The sequence below is a fragment of the Calonectris borealis genome, chromosome 3 (assembly GCF_964195595.1).
Source record: "Calonectris borealis chromosome 3, bCalBor7.hap1.2, whole genome shotgun sequence".
In the NCBI taxonomy this organism is placed as follows: Eukaryota; Metazoa; Chordata; class Aves; order Procellariiformes; family Procellariidae; genus Calonectris; species Calonectris borealis.
The window spans coordinates 103,706,150-103,727,888 of record NC_134314.1 but is presented as its reverse complement, the minus strand read 5'-3'; the positions used below and the strand labels follow the sequence as shown (position 1 = coordinate 103,727,888).

Below are 21,739 nucleotides of genomic sequence, written 5' to 3'. Positions count from 1 at the left end.
TGGATATAGCTATAGCACTAATCTGCTCTGAAGCTCTGTATGGTCTGCAAAGGGTTTGAAGCTGACACATTTCTGTTATGAACAGCTCGTAGCCCATATTAGCATGGGTTTCAGCATCACTGGCAGCACAGCAGGATTAGATGACTTTTTTTTAAGCAAACCATGGTATTTCCAACATCCCTTCTTAATCTAACTGCTTGTCAATAGACAAGTCCTCTCAAAAACATCTAACCTCCTGAAACAGCAGCTGTGATTCCAAGGTTGAATGAAGCATTAGGAGAGAGGGAGCACTTTGTATAGTTGCTTAGAAAGTTCAACCCAAATGGTCCTACAGTATCCTTACAGTCCAATAGCGGGAAACAGACGGGTTTCAGCTCCTTTGGAAGGAACCGGGGCAGGAAAGTTTTTGTCTTGACTGGCTCCAGCCTCAGTGGAAGCATAAAGCTACAACAGAGAATAAGGTGAGTGATGATACACCATAGGAACACAGAGATCTGAGATCAGGTAGGGGAGAATTACAGTTCCGTCAGTCACCCTGTCATTAACCTTCTCCTGTGGGGCCCAGCACAACTCTAAGGTTTCCCTGCAGACATCAGCTCACACCCCAATGCATCTTCTCAGAAAACAGGTCTGTTGTTTCCTCAAAGATGTTGCTCCAGTCAGGCACAGCTGCTGGGTAGCTCAGAAACCGCCTAAGAGATTGTTACTCTCAATGAGAAACACTACTCAGAGGACTTAACAAGTGAAAGGAATTTAAAATAGCTGCTGTTTTGTAACAGAAGTTGTCTTCATAAGTGCCATTCAACAAACAAGCAAAGGTGCTTTTCACTCTGGAAGCCAGAAGCGCACTCGTGGAACAGCCATGGCTCCTCTTCCCCTTTTCATAAAGCAGTGTCTTCTTGGCATTCTGTCAAGCATGCTCCTGTTTGCATCCCTGGCTCCATCACAAGTTCAAATCATAGCCCATCATAATCCCAGTAATTAGACACAAGTTGGTTTGTTTTCAGTTTATCAAAAAATACCATCTAGTTGTCCAAAGTATTCCCAGCATTTCATTGTATATGCATTTCTGGGTTAAAAGTCAAAGTCGTTTTAGCAAGGTTCCAGTAATTTGTGTAATTTTTGTTCCAGCTCTGTTTACTGGATAAACATTAAAATAGCACAGAGCAGTGCAAAACTGACATTCACAGCCTGCTTTCAAAGACACCAGCAGCTTATCTAGAAGTTGTAGATACCTAATGCAAAATACAGATACCTAGAAAACAGCTTGCGGCTGCTAAGCTGGCTTAAGAGGCACCACATACTTCATGCAACAAGGTCCATGCTGCCTAGCTGAACCAGCCCCCTAAAACAAATAAATATTCATTATGCCCAGCCACAGCTGCTACACATGTGAAAACAAACACCCCAAATCTCTGACAGAGTAAATGGATCATCTCCCTTCAGATGCTAATGTGTAACATGGAGCCTTGTATGTAACAGACCAGCAAGGAACACATTTGCTTTCTAAACCACATGGAACAGATCCTGTACTTTTCTACATGAATTAGACTGACCATATTGTGAAATGTTCTTGCTTCACCATGTGCCTGAAGTTACTGAAACCCAGCAATAAGCAAGTGTTAACTCTGTGTTTATCACACAGCTCAGACTGCCCAGATCCATACTGGATATAACATGAGAACAGTTGGAGTTGGAAAAAGGGGAGCAGTTTATACAGATAGGACTCCCTCCTTTATTACAAAAAACTCTTTCCATAATGTTAGCCTCCTGATCTATTTTTTCCTAACATAAACTACATCCTACACCAAAGTCAGGGAAAGCACTACTTCGGATAAAACACAGTTAACTTCCAGCCTAAAGGTTGGTGGCTTGCTATCGATTAGTGCATTTTTTCCACCACTGGGCCTGAAGTGATGCATTGACCTCAAAGTGCTCTGACATGCTAACAAAACAAAGGAACAGCTATACTTGTGAGCCAAAGTTTCTATCAATTAATATACTTGTCCTCTAGTATGCTTAAAAAGGCAGAAGATTTGAATTCCAGAAGGTTTCAGCTTCTGGAGAATTGTTTAACCATCCTATACAACCCTTACAGATCTGCTTTCCAAAAGCTCCAAAATACTGTACACAACAATACTCAGAAAACGCATGAGGGGCAGCAGAATCAATACGTTTTCAGAGGAAAAAGGAAATGATGGCAGCCATTCCCTCTCACCACACGCGAGGGAGCTCTGGTATAAATGAAGTGGGAAGGTACAAGAGGTACAGGTAGCTCAATGGGTAGTCCAAGGGCTCTGAGGCCAGGCCAATGCATTCTCCTCCTTCCCACTGACAAACGTGTTTAATATTAAATGCATGTACGGAGCAGAACGAGGCCCAAGATGTATAAAGAGCAGATGCCCAGACTCCAAGGTATACACCAGCCTCTCGGAGCACAGACAGCGTTCATTCCCCAAGTGACATGCAGATCAGGCCTTTTGGCAGGACTGTGAATAGGACATTAAAAGAGTTAGTACTAAAACTCTGCAAGAGACTAGCAGAGGAAAATACATATGCACCTTGCACAGTGTAATTAACACCACTATACTTGTGAGAGCATGCACACACAGCTGAAAATGAAGTCAAGATGTACATTTCTTTCGTGTAAGCATATACAACACCTGCCTCACCTAGCATTAATGCCATCAGCTCAGAGAGCTGGAAGGTTGTCAGGAAAGTAACAGACTCAAGTGTGCTCCCACTGCCTTTATGGAAGCCAGCTACTTCAAATTAAACAACACAAGTCTATAAACTTGCAGTAATAAATTTACTCGTACACGATTTTGATGGGGCAGCCTTAAGAAGTAAGTAGATCTTCTTGTACCGAGTCTAAAGGAGCATCTGGCAACAGAAACACCCTTATTTTTCAGCTACATCTAACCAACTTATAGAGGCACTAAATTTCCGAGGTAATTCTGAGAGAAGTTTCCAACACAGAGGGTGGATGATGTGTCTTTTTTCTCCCTGGTACGCTAGTTACATTTCCTGATTGCAATTCTTAGGGGTCAATTTCTATTTCCTTGGTGCCACCACGTGGCAAAAATATGTATTACCATTTAACATGCAAAAGCCACTTCCAGTCCATTCTAAAGAGAGGCCACACATTCTGTAATGGCTGTACACTGGAAGGCAATGTCACTTTAATGTGTGTGTAAGCATATATGAATGCTGTGTTTCACTTTCAGATATTACAAAGCGTAATCTACACAAAATAGTCTAAAAATAATCAATGGCAGATGATCATAGGCATTTTGTAGCAATGGCACCATCCTTATCTTTGAAAGGAGCATGTATCCATGTGAAATACATAACCAGGGGTGTTTAAATAGCTGAAGTGATTAAGTTAAGGTTGGTTTTTTTTATGCAACATACAGTGAATATTCACGTATCAACACTAAACATATCACCTCAACGTAGCTAGATTAAAAAGCATGATACAGATAGTTATTTGTGGTTTTTTGCTGGGTTTGGTTTTGGGGGGTTTTTTTTACTGTCCTCATAGATCCTGAGAAGGCATATATTTTTAGGAAGGCGTTTGAATCGGGCCTATCATTATAGAGAAGAACATCAGTGTCTCCTTGCCAGCTTGCAGAGGCTCCAAAGTGAAAGGACACAAGATGAGCTGGATCTAGCCAAATCTAGTGTAAGTGCCCAGCAGAGGATGAACATTCATTTCCTTTCCACCTCCACAGCCATGCAGGGTAACACAGAGAAAGAAGAAAGAGCAGCTGACTGCTAAGAACGAGCCTGTGTACATTTATGTTCCCAAGGGATAAGATGCCAGTTAAAAGGCAACTCACTCCTGTTATTCCCTTCCCTGTGCTGTACAGATGCAATGTCAGGGACTGCACAAAAAAAGTTGCAGCGGCTGGCTACACATCTCTTCATCCATCAAGAACACCTCTACCCCACACACACACAGAGGTACCACCACTATAAATGTATTAATAACTCCCACTGTACTATCTGAGTGGCATCAGGAAAACAGGGCAGAATATCACATTTTCTAAGATTCCCTGAATTTTTTCCTAGCCTGAAAAGCATGGATACCAGTGGGCGAGAGAAAAGGATTAGCAGTTGTCTGAGGTAGCTGGATGAGTAGCTAGTCAACAGCAAAGAAGCAAAAGACCTTAGAGGAAATGTTAGCAAATGTAAGTAAAAAGCTCAACCCACTCTAATTTAACGCGTTATTACACATCAGTTGAGCAAGTCACCTACAACACATGCAAGAATGTCCTTTCACAACTTAAAGGTAAACATATTACCATAAGGATTACCATGGATTCAAAGCCAACATGTTTAATCACTGCCACAAGTCAAGTACACATGCACAGTTACCAAAGCTCAACTGCTGTGCGATAGCCTGACTTGTGTTATGCCCGAACTGCATTGCCACTGTTGCAACTGTTTAATAAAGAAAGCTTTTTGAAGCTGAAACGCAAACTGTCAGTTTGAAACATCATCATGGCAGCCTTGCATCACGGCGAGAAGACAGAAGTGGTTATGACAAAACAGGATATTCTTCAGAAGACCATAACTGAATGGCACACAGATCTATAAGGAAGTGTATTGGTAAAGAAAGAATAGCTGGGCTCTCCAACAGGATTGTCAGCACATTCAATATCAAGCATGAAAAGCATTTTGGTAACATGGGCAAGGAAAGATAGGATGCTATTGAAAAGCCACAACAAGCAGCAAAGCAGTAACCCTACTGACATCACTGGAACTTGAAAAGAAAGGGGTAGATTTACTTTTGCCAAAAAGCAAAAAGAGACTTTAAGCAAAGGCTACGCACACATCTTGGCCCACACTTCCGGTTTTCATCAGTAACCTATCCATTATTTTTTGCCAGGCCCCAGTAAAGCAGCTCAGCAGGTAACTTTCATTCCTAGAACTGTTCAGAGGGTCTGGACCACTTCTGTGCATCCTACTGAGATGCAGCAAAGGCTTCTGTTTGTATGTGCTCTGGTACATTAGCATTTAAGTTCAGCTCTGGAGCAGCATAATGCATCTGTGCTGTATACTGTCAAACAAAGCCACAATTCTAATCTTACTCATTTGACCTGTGTGGGACAGAAACACAAGACCCCGAATTCACTCCAGGAAAGAACAAATCTCTTCCTGTGCTTTACAGTTTTAAGCTGTTATTGGACAAAATGCAAATACATGAGGTTATCACTCTAGATTCTCAAGAACTAGAGATGGAAGGGGAAAAAATTGTTCCCTGACTGACAAGGTGCAAGGAGACTCCACAGAAATTCGCACGTAGTTGCATCTGGTCAGTTAACAACAGCTTTTGCAGACGTATATTGACACACCAAAGTTTTTTGGAAAAAAAAAAAAAAACAAAAAAACCACTGTTCTCCTCCAGCAGTGCAGGCATGTAAGTTTGTATGCATCCTTTAGCTAGAAAAGGAGAACAGTTTAGTGGAAGAAGCAAGAGGCTGTGAGCCAAGAATAGTTCTAATCCTGTTGTGACTGGGAAGTTAACCTGAGTCTGCCTCTCCCCATGCGTAAAATAGGGATAATTAATCCTCACTTAACCATGTAAATTAAATAATGTTTCAACAGTGCTGCAAGTGCCACATATTAATTAATGCCTAGGTAATAAAAAGGAGAGAGGCAAAAGTGGAGCACTTCGCTACTTACCTGCAAGTCAGAGGTTGTGCCGCAATTTTAAGAGGAGATATTTGGCACTTGGAAGATGAGACCCTAAACTATCATTCAGTCTTAGAGAGAAAGATTTCTCTCTCTCTCATATGCATAGCAGCTTCAAGCACATGAAAGCCAGGCACAAGTCATTCTGCATTTCGTATCACCTCTTTGCAACACAGTAAGCTGATGTTAACTAAGGAAACGCCATAAACAAATACCCATAACCAAAGGTAAGGCAAACAGTGGGAAGATCCATACCTTGAACACCTTCCAGAAGCAGATCAACCCCCTTTCTATAAAAGCTGAAGGCAGTTTCATAATCTTCTTCCTCCTCCTTCTTCAAGGCCAGTTTTATCAACTCGCCTGCTTTCTCCAAGTAATCTTGTTTGCCAGGCTTGGGTTTTAAGCTTCCAGTAAAGAGACCATGGCTTTCCCTCTCTCCTTCGGGTTTGCTCCACTCCTGCTCAGGTGCCAGTGTGCTTTGTACTGGGGGTTCAGACGTAACGCAAAGGCCAACAGCTCTACTGGGAGAACTTTGGTTGGATGCCATTCCATCATCTAACTCAGCAAGAGAGTCTACATCGACTGTCAGAGAGATCAGGTCGCTGTCACTAGAGAAGCCTGAAAGCACAGTCAGAAAGACATCCATTACTCTAGATTTCTCACATACCTTCGGAACCTCCAAAATTCTTTCTCTTATCCAAGGATTTTAGCTTTCTTCTCGCTTATGCAGCTTCCTGAGACTTTTTGCACAGAAATTCCCTGCAGGTAAAGCTTATTATTTATAGAAACATGTTTTTTAAAGTTAGCTATAAACTCTGCAGAGCAAGTGGTCTTCATTTTAATACTGGGAATGAAGAGACCAATATCTAACGCCAACTTAAACTTTCAAAGCCTGCACACCATTGGACTCCAGGAAGATTACTCTGTGTGAATGCTATTAGAAAAGTCAATCAGCAGGAGTCAGATTACTGCTGCAAGAAATACCAACATGCTGTTTTAAATCAGTAAGATGAAGTATCCCAAAAACAGTAAGTTAGGAGTTTGAATTAACAGTTACTGTCAGCTTATGCATCATGCAGCACTCTAACTCACATCCACCATGCATACTCTTCTTTCATTGCTAACACACGGTAAAATGAAGTAGCTTACAACTCTTTCACTGAAATTTGAGCTAACACATTTTATTTTGCATTTCCGATAAGCTAAAAGCATACAGCTTACTACAAGCTGACCTTCAATAACTAAACCACAGCAACTTAGCAGTGTTATCTGGAAATAAATGGCAACAAAGATATTTCACACGTACACCATTTCATTGTGTAAGGATTATCATCCACAAAAATGTTCACTCATAATTACGACTTTCTAATAATTTAAATTCCACAAACGTAATGGAAACAACTTCTAGATCTCACCTCCGCATTCTGATTGGCTCGTAAGTGTCACATCATCAAGCCCACTTAAATCCTTTCGAACTGAAAAGGACAAGAATGACAAAAATGTTTCTGACATCCTTTTGTACAACATATTAGACGTTCACTTGCCATCAAAATGAAAGGGCATGACCCTACTACAGGTAAAAGTACATAATATGAAACTGCTCTTTGACCAGCTATCCAATAGAGATATCCAATTGGTAATACACCACTAAAATTGTGACAGTGGTATTAGATTTGCCATTTCTCATTGCCTCTGAAGTTAAAAAACAAAACACGGGTGCTTGCTTAGGAGGGCCTAATTCAAACCTCAGCACTCCAACTCACCTAATTTCAATAGCAGCAGCACTTTAACCCCTATCTCTCACTGCTCTGATGATTTACAGCTAAGGAGACTTAAAACAGGAGAGCCTTCAAAGCTGGGACCTACACACCAAGAAGAAAAAAAAAAGCCAGCTTTCAGTCTCAAAAATGTCATTCCAGAATAGTAACCTGCATGAGACATATGGAGCAAGCCACAAATTTGGCAGTGTCACCTGGATATCGAGTAGCAGTTTGTTTTATCACCTTGGCACATGTACCCACTGAGGCAATAAAACAGGCAACAAGGTCAAGACATTTAGCTGTTTGAACACACAGAGAAAGTAAATTCTGAGCTAAAACCTGGTGTCTGTTTTCTTTTGTATTATCAACAGAGTCAAGAGTTTATCCACATTATCAGGTAAAGTGGTTCGACTTACCTGCAAAAAGTATGTGGCAGTAGCAAGGAGCTGACTCAAAGGCAACTAACTCAAACTTTCTTTTCGATTTTGCAACTCTAGAGTTAGAGGAAGTTTACAATTTATCAAAGAGGAGTAAGAATGCACTGTAGAACTACTGCTTTTCTAAAAGCTAGCAGTTCCTTTAATGTGAGTTAGGGGAAAAAGACAGGAGGGAGAACAGATTACCAGCCACTCTTTGTCTGAAAAGCAAGGAACAGTGATATTTAGTGACACAGGGCTACTTGAGAGAAGGGGACAGGGTGCACAGAAGACAATGCTCCTGATCTTTTCAGGGGAGGGACATAAAGCAAAGTGTCCACGCAGAGAAGAAAACTGCCTGTGTAGCCCCAAGTCCTGCAAGAAAGAAGGCAACTTCACAACAGAACAGTTGGAGGAAGACAGAAAATGCACTAATTAGTGTATGGGCCCCTAACCTGCCCAATCTAGGGACAGCAATGTCAAATTTGGGTGCAGAGGACTGAGAATTTATGAAACAACATTTAGAGGAGTCAAGTTACTTTGTTCAGTGAAGAGAAATTCCTAGCTAGGGAATGGATAGCTGGAAGCAGAGCTGACTGACGGACAAAGGCTGCATATAATGAACGGAAAAGTTGGGGGCTTGTGGGAAGGGTGCGCTGGCCACCCACACTAGATGAATTAGAGCCCATCCACACAGCAGATTTCAGACAGACCCAAGTTCCTACAGTCCAAACAAAACCATGTTTGCTCTCCTCTTGCAGCCAACTTGACCAGAAGCTGTATGAACACAGCTAGCATGGCACAGAGCCTGAGCTAATAAACTTTGCTTAAGGGCAGGTTTAGAGCCCAGGTCTGGCACCACACAACCACAGTCATGGGGCTTCCAGCCGTAGGGGTAGGAAGAGTCTGAACTGCATATGCTTATTTCTGGGAAGATAATGTGAACATGGTAAAATGGGGGGGGGGGGGAGAATGAAAAAAAAAAAAAAAAGAGCTTCCCGGTGAATTTCTCTAAAGAATTTGGTGATTGTTATAGAAAGACTTTTGGAGAGGAAGTTGGGCATATGAACATTACCCCATGTACCCAGAGAGGAAAACAGAGTGACTGTTTGTCAGGAGTATTACATGAGTATAACAATGCTGAAATTGAACATAAATTCCTGTACTTCTCTCTGCTTTGTGCAACTTCACCAGGTATATGAGGAGTAAACGCATTTTCCAAAAATTGGTGGAAAGCCTGGGTAACCTGGCCTCTTGAAAAGCAGGTTTCTGTGAAAGCATAAACTGCCAAACTGCTTTTACAAGCAAGATACTTATCGCTTATTTTGGTACAAAAACATTTCTACTACCATCAATTTGCATCTTCTACCATTAATGTGCACGCCTTCTGCAGAGTGAACTTTGTCTGAAAAGAACAGTTAAAAGTGAGAAAACACAACCCACCCTTATAAGCAAACACCAGCACCTGTTAAGGAACGGGTTTGATACTGCTCAGTACAACAGCTTGAAGGAGCAGTGCCCACGTGGAGGCCCTTGAATGTTCACAAAAACTAACACAGTGAACTAGTCACAGTTAACTACGATAATCAGACTGGGAAAAATTAGATGCAGGCAGGATGCCCTGAGGAGAGGCAGGGAGAGGACTCAGAGCTGAGTATTGCCACTGCCATCTACAGGCCTTAAAGACAGATGTTTCCTTCTCTCCCTAGTCTCCTCCCCGTGCAAAATTTGGTTTCAAACATAAGAAAATAAGAGCTGGAAGACACATAGGTTTTTAGAAAAGATAACTCCACAAAAGTCACATTCGGCATCTGGAAATCCTGCGCTCTTAGTTGTTGCAAGTATCCTCTAAAAGCACTCCAGCCAATTCAGAAGAAGAGTATCAAAGAATTTTTCTACTTTACAGCATTTTTTTCTTTTCAATATTTTATCTCACATAAAAGAAGTGTTTTTCTTCTTCTAAAGATGAGGCCCTTGTGAATAAAGAATAGAAACATTCACATTAAGCATTTTTAGAAGCATTTTTTCTTTTATAAGGCCCAGTGTAAAGTGAGTGCATTGTCAGAAACTGGAATGTTAAATTTCACAGAAATAGTGCCCCTTTAAAATTAGTTACCGGTATTTAATTACAGAGGGTAGTTATGATAAACAGCTCTATACCTTTCCCTTCACAGAACGAAATATTGTGGGGGCATTAGTTCATTAACATCATAGAAGATACTACAAAATAAAATGCAAAATTCACTGCCCGTGTAGAATGTATTATATAACTAAGCACAAAGTTATTGACAGAGAGAGATCCCAGTGGCAAGTCATACAACCTCAAGCAAAAAATAGATAAATAAACAAACCAACCACTATTAGAAAACACAAGCAGTTCTTGTTATTCAAGCAGAGTTCAAAGCAAGTTCTACGCCAGAAAGACCAGAGGGAATTAAGTGGTTAAGAAAAAAAACCCTCCCAAATAAGCTTAATAAGTGTTTGTATAATAATGTGTATTTATACATGCGTGTAAAACAGTTCCAAAGGAAAATGTGAAGGGTTGGAAAAGAATTTCTTAAAAGTCACAAGGATCCAAGCATAACTCAGAAATACATAAATATCTAAAAGATTGCATGGTACTTGGCAGATGATTAGACACAGAGATGCTTAAGCTAGCTCAGCCTCCAGAGGCAAGCAAGAAGCCCTAGCACAGTATTTATTTGGGCTGACTGACCCTACCTTATAGCTATACTATTATTTATTGCAAGTGAAGTGCCACTAAAATTACTCTACACATGGTATCCAAGCCAACATGTACATCTTTGCATTTCCTTAGCACAGTGTAATCATAGGAAAAGGGACACACTCTCCATTGGCATAGCACAACCAGAAAACATTAGCAAGTTAAGGAAGGGATTTCCAGTTTTCAATTAAACATAGTCCACACTGGCTCTAACACACGACCTCTCAGACTTTCAAGAATAGGGAGTTCTTTTCAGGAAACAAAAACTGCCAGCATTTTTTCTTAAGAGACTTAAACAACTTGCTCCCAGAGCCCTGCAGTAGGCTTTAATATTCACCGCTCCCATATGCTCAATCCAGAAGACATAGTTAAACTTCTAAAACACGATACCAACTCTCTTCTGGATTTTACTAAGCACTGCAAGCATGGTGACACCCAAAGCATGAACAGCTGAATGAGAACCCTCTGAAAAATCTTAGACCTATTTTTCATGCTTTCAGGCAAATTCAGACAGTCGTCTTTGTACTTATTGATCAACCTCAAAATGATTTTGAAGTTCTCTGCAAATTTTTAGAGCTTGGGACTTGGGTCATGATTAGTAGTGAACACTACCACACTGTTTGCCTAACCTTTTGGAAGCAGGCAGGATTATGTACATTTAAACCAGAGGGTTCTGTTCAGTTAGCACCAAAAGCAGTTCTTTTTGAGCAATAAAGCAGTAGGACTTCTAGAATGGACTAGACAAACTCCCAGAAAACTTCCTGTTAGAAGCAAACTTCCAGCAGTGCAGACAGAGCTCTGCTGAGCCTAACTTCTCTTTTGTTAATCCCAATTCTGGCGTTTCTGTTACGCCAAGCAAACAGAAACTAGATGCCAATGCTGCTACAAATACGGCACTTGTCACTTATGTGCTGCTTTAAAACAGATATATAGGTTATAAGGTTACATGAGAAAAAGCAAACCTTCAGAGCTGCAGTCAGACAGGTTGTCAGTCAGAGAGTCGGACAGAGGCTCAACAGGACCAATCAGTTCAGACCCATCATGTACTTCTCCACCCTGAAAAGAAAGAGGGAAAGGAATTAGTTAGCTACTGTGCTCTATGGAAAGTCTCATTATGTAGCAGTGATAGTAAAAATTAAATTTCCTAACCAGTGAATGCTCCTTTACTTTATAGTTAATGCATTTAATTAAACTATATAAGCCTGCAAAATTAAACAAGGGCTTTTGGTTAGGCCATGTTTGGTTGCCACAGACTGTCTAGATATCTAAACAGTTAGCCTACTGCAGCTTCTGTGGTGAGTCCTGAACCATACAGGCTGCAGCTGGTCTGCCTGCAAACCCCAGAGTTTAACAGGGAGAGAACAGTGCTGCTCATGCTCTCTTGTGATACAGACAGCCTGTGCCCTTCAATGGTGTTCCGAAGCTCAGCAGGTCCCTCGTGCAGGAGCGTTTGTCCATCAGACTAATGTCCAACCCATGACGCACTATCTGGAGCTCAGCTGTAGTCGAGACTGGACAAACAGGGAAAATAAGGCCATCCCAGCATATAAGGAGGACATTATTCCCTCCCAAGCCAGGAAGGAATCAAAGGTAAATGAAGTAACAACAGGAACAATTAATTGCACTAGAAAGCAGCTAAATGTTTTTTTTCAAGTTTCTGCTTCGCATTTTAGGTGCACACTTTCCATGCAACTTTAATAGAAACTGCACCATTTCCAAGGCAGTGTTACAAACGAGCATTGCTAATCTGTCTTGAACTAGCCCAGAGCATTTTCACACTAGCCAGCCCATTTTTCTGGAGTCTATAGTACCTAGATACACACTGCACTCCCTTCGGTTGTTTCTAAGATTTCATTGTCCAAGTCTATCTCTCCATGGCTATTTGCACAAATATCTGAAAAAGAACATAACCACCCCTGAGCAGAACTAAAGGATGCTGGCTGAGCTGGTAACTGACAAAAACCTAAGGCTTTCTTACAGGAAAACATGACACAACATCAACTAACAAACAAGCCTAAATTACTACACTTGCATAACCTCCCTTGTAGACATACTTGCTCCTATAAAAATTAATACCTTTCTAGTTCTATTCATTGCTTTACAAAGCCAGAAAAGATCCATTGGAAGCCTAAAACTAATACTTTTGTTAAGCAAAGGAGGGGAAAAGAGCTCTGAACAAATACCCCAAAACATAGAAGTATTTCCAAAGAACTAAAAAAATGCAAATGCAAATAAACTGAAAAGTAAAATATTTTAACTCAGTCTCCCACTCACTGTTGCCACCAAAGCTTAAAGAAAATTATTTCAAGTATTTTAAAGGGCTCTGCAATAACCGCATCATGAAAACAAGTGAAGACTTTTAAGTTTCGCTGTAATTTTGCTTTTCCATACGTAACATTTAAATATACTTAACATGTCAATACACTTACGGCCCATCTCAGCCAGATGAGCATTTCCTTAATTCCAAGGAGTTACTATCATGTTTACATGTAAATTTATGCTTATGTGTTTGCAGAATGTTGGACTAAGCTACTGAAAATAAAGAGGCTTGATGGAACTATTGAAAACAAACTGCTCCAGTTGTAATAAAGAGGAAGTCCGGATCAATGTATTGTCCTAAACTGTATTTTGGAGAGTGGTTCACACAACACTGTACAAGCAGCCCATCTGACTAGTTATATGCCAAATTTGTTGTCACGGACCTGAATCCATAACAGGCCATAAGAAAATAGCCTAGACAGTCTTCCTCCTTTGGTTTGAAACTATAAACACCTACATAAAATATAGAAACAATGACAATATTTTTATTACTTCCCCACTGAAAACCTGCATTTAACATCACTGGTTTTCTTCATCATTCAATAAACAAAAATTCCAAATCCCTTCACCTGAAGTTCCTGTAAAACTTTCCACCTTGTAGAGGTGTGGCATTGGGGTTTTTTTTAAAGCCACATTTCTGGAGTGAATGGAAAACTCCCAGTCACTTCACAAAGCATGCCAGATCAGCTCACTGTCACTCCATGGTTTATAAAGTAAAACAGAATCAGCACTATATTTTATTCATATCAGTAAGAAGCAAACACTTCTGCAAATACTAACAAACCTTAAAAAACTCTTCAAGCTGTTTGCTGTTATAGAGAGCAGGGATATTAGCAGAAAACTGCAACAGATCTTCAGCACATTGCCTTCTTTCTTCAATCACAGTTTCATCAAATCGCCCTGGAACACACACAGATTGACAGTTTCAGAAATAACTACACATTTATTCTGCAATAATAACCACCAAGAAAAAAAAACAAGACAAAAGCAACCTTCTGGAGACTATGCCCTGAGTCTATGAAAGTCATTCCAATGCTTCAGGAGAACATAGCAAATCTTCAAGCTTCCTATTCTCAATTGTCCCTAGAGTCCCGTCTTCTGCAATCCACTCGGATGATGAAAGCTGGCAGCTACGACAAGAATCCTTCACCTTCTCCTCGTAAGAATATGTGAGGCAACATTCTTGATTAGTCAAGAGACACTAATGGATGTCCAGTGTTATCTAACAATAAATGATACATGCACAATTTGACAATATGCCAGTCAGTGTCAGCCTTGATTATGGCCCAAATCCTGTAAGGAGCTGAGCGTTCTTCACATATTCTCAAGAACAACGCACAATATGAGCAGATGGTAAACGAAGTATTGCTAAAAGCCTCCAAACAGATCATCAATTCCAAGGTGCCATTTATGGAGGAGACAGAGTGTAGGGGAGATGGTGAAGTCCCGCTACCAGGCACTGAAGCTTTCCTCTGAAGTAGCTTCATGAGGACAGGGTCTCATCTCCTCCTGGATTCAAGAGGTAAGCAGAGCTGGGAAGCAGCTCATTTACCAAAACATACGATCCTTCCCTTTTCCCTACCCAGCACCCAAGACATTCCAATTAGAAAAAACATATTTAAAAAACAATCCCACAGTTCACCTGAGAGATTTGCTTCTCAGGAGAAAGAACCCTTGGATTGCTACCTTAAATTCACATTCTTTACAATTGCAGACAACTTATTTTAGCTTTTCATATCAACATCACTTTGTTGTTGAGATAGTTACAAGTTTACAAAAGGAAAAGGGCAGAGGTTAACAGTAATAATTGGAGGAGAATAGAACAGATATTGGAACAGCTATACAGAGGGGAAAAAAGGACTGGGAAGACAAGTTCAAGAAACAGTATTGCTGTAACAGCATGACCAGAAAAATAAGAACCACCTGTGACAGCTCTGTGGCATTAACCTTTGAAGAGGACAAAAGAAACATTGAATACAGAAGCAAAATTCATTTATACTCAGAGCAAGCAGTAAAATAATCCCAGAAGAAAGTATCAAAGCAGAATTCTTTCCAGAAATTCTTCAAGTAAATAGCTCCTGCCTGTGTGGTACCAGAAAAAAGAAAATAAAACTAGAAAGACACACACATACTCACAAGATCACAAACAAAGCTTTTGGGGGTTATTTTTCCATGAAAGGAAAGGAAAGACATCGTTGGGCTAATTTTCAGCTGGATCGGTTCCGTGACTTGTTCACCCTACCCTTTCAGCTGTACAAACATTAGCAGCCACACAAAAGAGCGAGCAACAAGCAAGCAGAAAGAAGGCAAAGGCAATGCTACCACGTTGAGTGGCAACACTGAAATCAGGCTCTATTAAACTGCTCAAACTTCCTATGTCTTCAGAGCAGCACTGGGGGTGCATTAGGGCTTTTGCTTCATTCCACACAAAATAGGACATCATGAAAAAACAACTTCCCTCAGCAAAGCGCAGCAGCATGGGCGAGTTAAATGAATCTACAAAATAATATGAAAACTGTTATAATGAAACAGAAAATCAATTGCAAAGAAATAAACACCGAACAAGGCCAGAAACAGGTAACTTTGCAAGCAAGTAATTCTATAAGATTCCCAGGGATCTTTCTCTCCCCAATCTACTCTGTCATCAAACCAAACAAAAACTAATTTTCCTTATCTACATCTTCTCAATACTTCCACTGGGCGCCAGAGAGGACGTGTCAGGACCAGCACTGCCAGGCTGACCAGTGCACGTTCACCAATCATCCTGCAAACTCACGGGTATGAATTGAGCCTGCCTGGCCCTTAGCAGCACCACAGCACGCACGCTATTCTTACTCAGCTGCCGTTTCACAGACTTTGCAGAAATATAATTACATTTGCAACCGCCTTCCCTCTCAAATTTAGCTGATATTAGCCACATGAGTAAGAGGTTTGACTTTCTAACAGCACAATTACATAAGCCTTATTTTCTTAGGAAGTTGAGCTTAAAAAAAAAAAACACAACATATTTGAACAGAGCCATTGAAACATTTGTCACTGTCACATTTTCCAGCTCATCAGCATCATGATACACTATCAGGTCAACCACTTACAGAACTAGAGACCTTTGGGGGAAGGAAGAACAAAATTCAGTACTGGTTTGTTCACAAACTATCTGGCATCTTGCTGGCATCATTCCCAGCCAACCCTGCCTAACTCCTTCCCCCTCTCCCTTTTTTCATATTTTAAAGCAATCTTGTATTGCTCAACACTTTCATTATCACCCTTCTCATCAGATGTTCAAAGGTGCTTAGATACCCAGCTGACTCTTCAAACATTTCTATCAGAAAGTCTTCCTGCATCTAAATCAATGTTATTTCTACTATTCTTTACATCTGTCAGACACGTGGAAATTTCATTATAGGTATCATGTCTTTACAGGATTGTAGGAAGTGTCAACTACAATCTTAGCATATAACAAATGCATTATCACAGTTCTGCTATTCCTCCAGCAATGATCCATTCAAAATTTCTTATATACCCGGAAACCAAATGTAAATTCCTGTAGAGAGAACCCACAGTTCATCTTCTCCAGCAGATCTGAACAACAAAACACCTAGCAAGGTTTGTGTTCATGTTTCAGTTAGTTTCTCACAAGACTTCCAACTGTACATGACACCTAATTCTTAAATATGCTACTTCATTTGGTATTTTCAAATCCAAAAAGTATCCTTATCTGGGGTTTGTAATGTGAATCATCTTTCTGACTCACTGCTAGCAAGTTATCAATATCTGGGGTTTTTTGGTTTATTTTTGTCAAGAGGGAGAGTATTTTTTACACTAAAGTACATTTCTGCAGTTGTTAGATACAAGAAATGCTGAGTACAGATTTACTACTATTTTGGTAAAATGCCATGTATAGCCAACATATGGGAATACTTAAAGCGTCCAACAAAAAAAGTAGTTTGAAAATACTGAAGAAATTATGTTTATGAATATTAGGGAAGGAGAGTAATCACTTCCCAGAAATCATAATTGCTGCATAACAATTCAGAGAAGCTTTAACAGCTGGAGCTGTTAGGACATTTTAGATTCCCATGCTTGAGGTCATTATGTTTTCTCCGTAAGATGGATGGAAAAGGTTCAAGTGAAGTGCAGAAAGAGTGAAATGATTTCTTTTTCCCACTCATAACAAGTTTCATGCTTTTATGTGAGCAGCTCTATTTAACAGATAAAAATACATGCATTTGCACATTATAATTATCAAAAGCTGTGGTGTAAAACGTGCAATGCAGTTCAGTTCTGCAGATGTGGCAAGTCTTTGGTTGCATGAAATATGGAAGCACAGCATGACCCATTTGTTTTTAAATACATCTCAGTTCTCCACACCATCTCCTGGAACTCTGAATGCTGAATTTGACATTCTGCTCAGGTTTAATTCTTCTACTGCAAGTAAGTTCGACTATCAGAACTACCAGTCCTCATTTTGTAAAGCATACTCTCCAAAAAACAATATGTATACATTATTTAAAGCACACATGTCCAAAAAAAAAAAAACAACCCACAACAAGTTGCTAGCAACTACTGGCAATGCTAATTAGTAACTAGTTTAAAAGCTGCAACAAGTGGAGCATCACCACAGGCAAGAAACACTGCAGAAGTGCGCCATTAAAGCAGCTTGAAAAAAAAAGATCTTAACAGGGATGGACCTTGCAGCTCACCATTAACTGAACGAGACTGAAAACAAGTTTGTGAAAAACTCAAAATCTACTAAGATTACATTTTTCCTTTACTACAAAAAATACTACGACCGATCTGAAGATAAATGCTTTAAATTAAAATAAAACACACAGCAGCTATTACGTATAGAAGCGAGATGGAAGGATACACAGTAAAATGTTGTGCTTTAAATAGAAAAATAATTCTTAAATTGACGAGAAGAGTCAGACATTTCTGTTCCTTTCAGCTATGTACCAATCTTTTAAAATTTGTTTTTACATTACCTCCTCTTTCCTGTATTCTTCTGTGGCTCAGCTTCATTCAAATGTAGTGGGTTTTGTTTTGGTTTAGTTTTAATTTAAAAAAGCTTTTTGTAAATAACTACATTGAATATTTCTGTAGATTTCCTTCTCTTACAATGTACATTGCAGTCACTTTTGTTCATCAAATACAATAGAAGGAGGATGTCTTTCAGAAGGGATTTCACTCAATTCTGCCCTTGCTTACAAAACTAGTGTAAAAACAGCTAATTTGCATTTCTGGCAATTTAAAATTATTTAAGATATTAGAAGCCCGTACTCTCTTCCACTCTGATTTTCCTTTCTTTTTATCCCTCTTTTTCTTCCCCTATGAATAGCTACCGTATCTTCTACCTGAAATTAAATTATGTTTTGCAAATATTAGCTTTGTAAATAACTTGTCCAGTGAGCACTCTACTCTGTAAAGCAGATGTAAAATCATCTCAGGATGAAACTAGTACTACATTCTCTATTTAACCATTATGCACAAGTTCTGACATAGCACCAAAACTTACCCCACTTCCAACTTCATAAATAAGCAAAAATAAAATTACTTAAAAGTTGGATACAATTTAGCTGATGTGAAAGACAATTTAAACTAGGAATTTTACCCAGCTCTGCGAAGAGAACCATGAAATTTGCATCAGAGTTCAACTTACTTGCGTTACACTTAACTGGTCCACACAACAAGGGGTTAAGTCAGAGGCTATCCCAAAGCTGCAGGGTCAGATTGGATCTTGGGTTATAAGCTAACTTCAACTTGTTCAAAGTTGTTATGTTAAAGCATCTCAGTGCCATGCCTACATGCAGCAGTCATCAAAAATGAACACCAAGTAGCAAAAATTACAAGTCTGTGGCAGTATTTGGTCCTGAAATATTAAAAGGAAAATTGGTGCTTTCCAGGCGGGGGTTTTGCCTCCAGGGGAGTTCCATACAGTTTCTGTGGCACTCAAGGCAAAGAAGGGCCAGCAAATACCGCTACAGAACCATAACCCTGGGCAGTATTATAGTGCTGTCACATAAAGTGGTGGAAAAAAGGCTGACTAAACAACCTCAGTTTTGGCACTTTCCAAACTGACAGGATTGACTATCCCAAAGTAATAGTAAACACCAAAAAAACCACACCAAAAAGCATAATACACCGAAAAAAAGTAGAATATAGATAGAAAAAAAACCTCACACAAAACACACCCCAAACATAACAAAAAAACCATCACCACACAACTAAAAAACTAAAAATGCAGAAAAACCACACAAAAGTGCACAAAAGTTTATGCTAAAAGCATGCAAAAATGCTAAAAATGTTTTTGCACATTTTTCCAAGTGAAGCATGTGGTAGATGCATGCCAAAAATCACCAAAAGCATACTGGATGCTCAAACACATTAAAATCGTGACACAGGGAAAAAACGCGCAAAAACATGCAATAGATGCATGCCAAAAAATGCGAAACATGCTGGATGCTAAAATGTGCTAATGTGTGACACAGGAAAAACGTGGAAAAATATGCACTAGAAGCATGCCCAACGCCGCTGAACAGCTAAAAATGCTACACACAAAAATACCTGCAAAAACAGGCACTAGATGCATGCCAAAACACACCAAACACTGGCTGGATGCTAAATGTGCACAACACATGGAAAAAACATGCAAAAATATGCATGATAATAAACATGGAAAACAGGCACAACACATGGAAAAAGTGCAAATACACACAAAAGCATGCACTACATGCATGCCAAAAACGCCAAACATGTTTTTAGCATTTTTAGTGTTCAGCAAGAAATATGGACAAAAGGCATAAGCACTTTAGAAACAAAGAAGCCCATGCAAAACCAAACCAAAAAAAGAGCACATGGTAGATGTATGCAAAGAAATGTCAAATACTTGTTGGACAAATATTAAAATGCTCAGAAAAAGGGCTCGAAAGCATGTGGTAGATGCACACCAAAAAGCATGAAACCCTTCCAGATAGTTAGCAACACCCTAGAAACGTCTTAAAAACACTCACAAAGCACATGGTAGATACATGCAGAAAAGACGCCAAACACACTGGACACGTTAAAAAATGCTGAAAAATGCTTAAAAACCAACTAGATATTGTGTGGTATATGCATGCCAAAAAACAACAACACTGAGTGCTGAACACAGAGAACACACACTAAAAAAAAACCACCACATGGTTAAAATAAACACAACACACTGCTAAAAAAAAAGGTGGTAGGAGTTCTATATGGAGTCATACAACTTCACTGAAAGTCTGCCTATAGCTCATTCATGATGACATATACATCAGGATTAAGTTAAGACCTTTGGCCTTTAAGAGCTAAATACTTTTTGCCATGTATTTCTCATGTAGAGTCACAATCCTCTTACAGATTGGTGTTTTGGTGAAATAGTTAACTGCTATATGTAAAACTGATCTCAAAAGCCTAGCTAGATAAAGTTGGTAACTACAATCAAATTCCTAAAATACAAAATTCTTTTCTGCAACAACCGCTGATACTTTACTATAACTCATCACTAAAAATCACAGACAGCTCATATATGAAGATCTTTGTTCATTGTTCAAGTGCTGTTCACAAAGCTGATATAGACTTTATGCTCCTGAAAACGGGGAAAGTACGTTGTAAAGATACAGAACATATACATCAATAAATATTTGAGATAAGATCTCTAACACAGAAGCAAGAACATAACTACCCCTGTTAAAAAAATAAATAAAAGTATCAAGCTATGATACCAGCACACCTACAAGTAAGATACAACAAACCAAAAAGTTGAGCAGTAAAAGCAAATTGAAGAGAGTTCCATGCAGCTGCAAAACAAGATGTATTTATAGATGTTGAGTTATCAAAGAATTTCAGCAAGTCAGGAAGAAATTATGCTTACCAAATACTATTGCTTTGGCAAAAGGTGGAAAGAGTTCTGTATGTCTGCATAGGTTTTTATGAATTTGCCAGAGATCTTTGTGCAGTTTCTTAAAGTCACTGTATCTCTTCCAAACGACTATCTGAAGCAGAGAAAGGGAAGAGAAGTATTAGTGGGGTTCATTGTTCGCATTGCATCACACCACAAATACATTTTTTTCAAGCAAATCAGACCACTACCTTCAGCAAATATGTTTAACAAAAATATACAATCTGAACTTCCAACTATAATAACCATTAAAAAAAAATGTTCGTTATATGTCCTCAATCCCCCTTTTGACTAACAAGACTACAGCGCATAGAAAAAAATATTAAGTAAAAGCTGAAAGAAGGAAACAGAAAGGGCAAAGGCAGCACTGTTTTTCAGTCACACTGCGATCCAGAGCTACACAGGGAACCAGTGAGAGAGGAAAAAATGCCGAATAGTAGTGTTGCACTATCCAACACTCAATAGCAAGCTGTGCTTGGCGCAGCTGCAGTTATGGGGAAGAGACACAACAGCGAAAGAGAAAATGAGGGAAGAGAAATCAATACAAGTGGGATTCTTAAGGACCGCACATTAAGCACCCAGGACTACAAGCCAGCTCATAATTTGTTTATGTAAAATGCTGATCAGGTGTAAATGCAAGCTCACATGTTAAATGGTTTATTACTAATAACCCGGATTAAAAATTGCATATGTTCCTTTTGTAATCTAGGCAAAATCTCCAACTTCAAGAATGCAAAGAGAGCATTGGTTCATTACACCAGCCTTTCCTGATCCACCCTTTCCAGAAAGAAGTAGTCATTTCCCCGCCAGGAATCTACCTCACCCTTCTTCCATCCCATTCTTTGTATTCTTTCCATTCAAGGAAGGAGGGGAACCCAATAGGAAAATCAGGCCAGGGAAAGAA

At 39.6% G+C, this 21,739-nt stretch overlaps 1 protein-coding gene across 14 annotated transcripts in view; it reads right to left on the bottom strand.

The window, feature by feature from the left end:
* RPS6KC1 (ribosomal protein S6 kinase C1) overlaps positions 1–21,739 on the bottom strand; it is a 90,673-nt gene that overhangs the window by 60,375 nt on the left and 8,559 nt on the right. For 12 of the 14 annotated variants that reach the window (XM_075147055.1, XM_075147057.1, XM_075147063.1 and 9 more), the window contains 5 exons: positions 20,809–20,929; positions 13,705–13,820; positions 11,564–11,657; positions 7,116–7,175; positions 5,956–6,318 (listed from right to left, as the gene is read on the bottom strand). In XM_075147055.1, coding sequence (XP_075003156.1) covers positions 5,956–6,318; positions 7,116–7,175; positions 11,564–11,657; positions 13,705–13,820; positions 20,809–20,929 — 754 coding nt within the window. Of the gene's footprint in view, positions 1–5,955; positions 6,319–7,115; positions 7,176–7,463; positions 7,532–11,563; positions 11,658–13,696; positions 13,821–20,808; positions 20,930–21,739 lie in introns of those variants that run through there. The other 2 variants (XM_075147069.1, XM_075147068.1) reach the window with 2 other exon arrangements.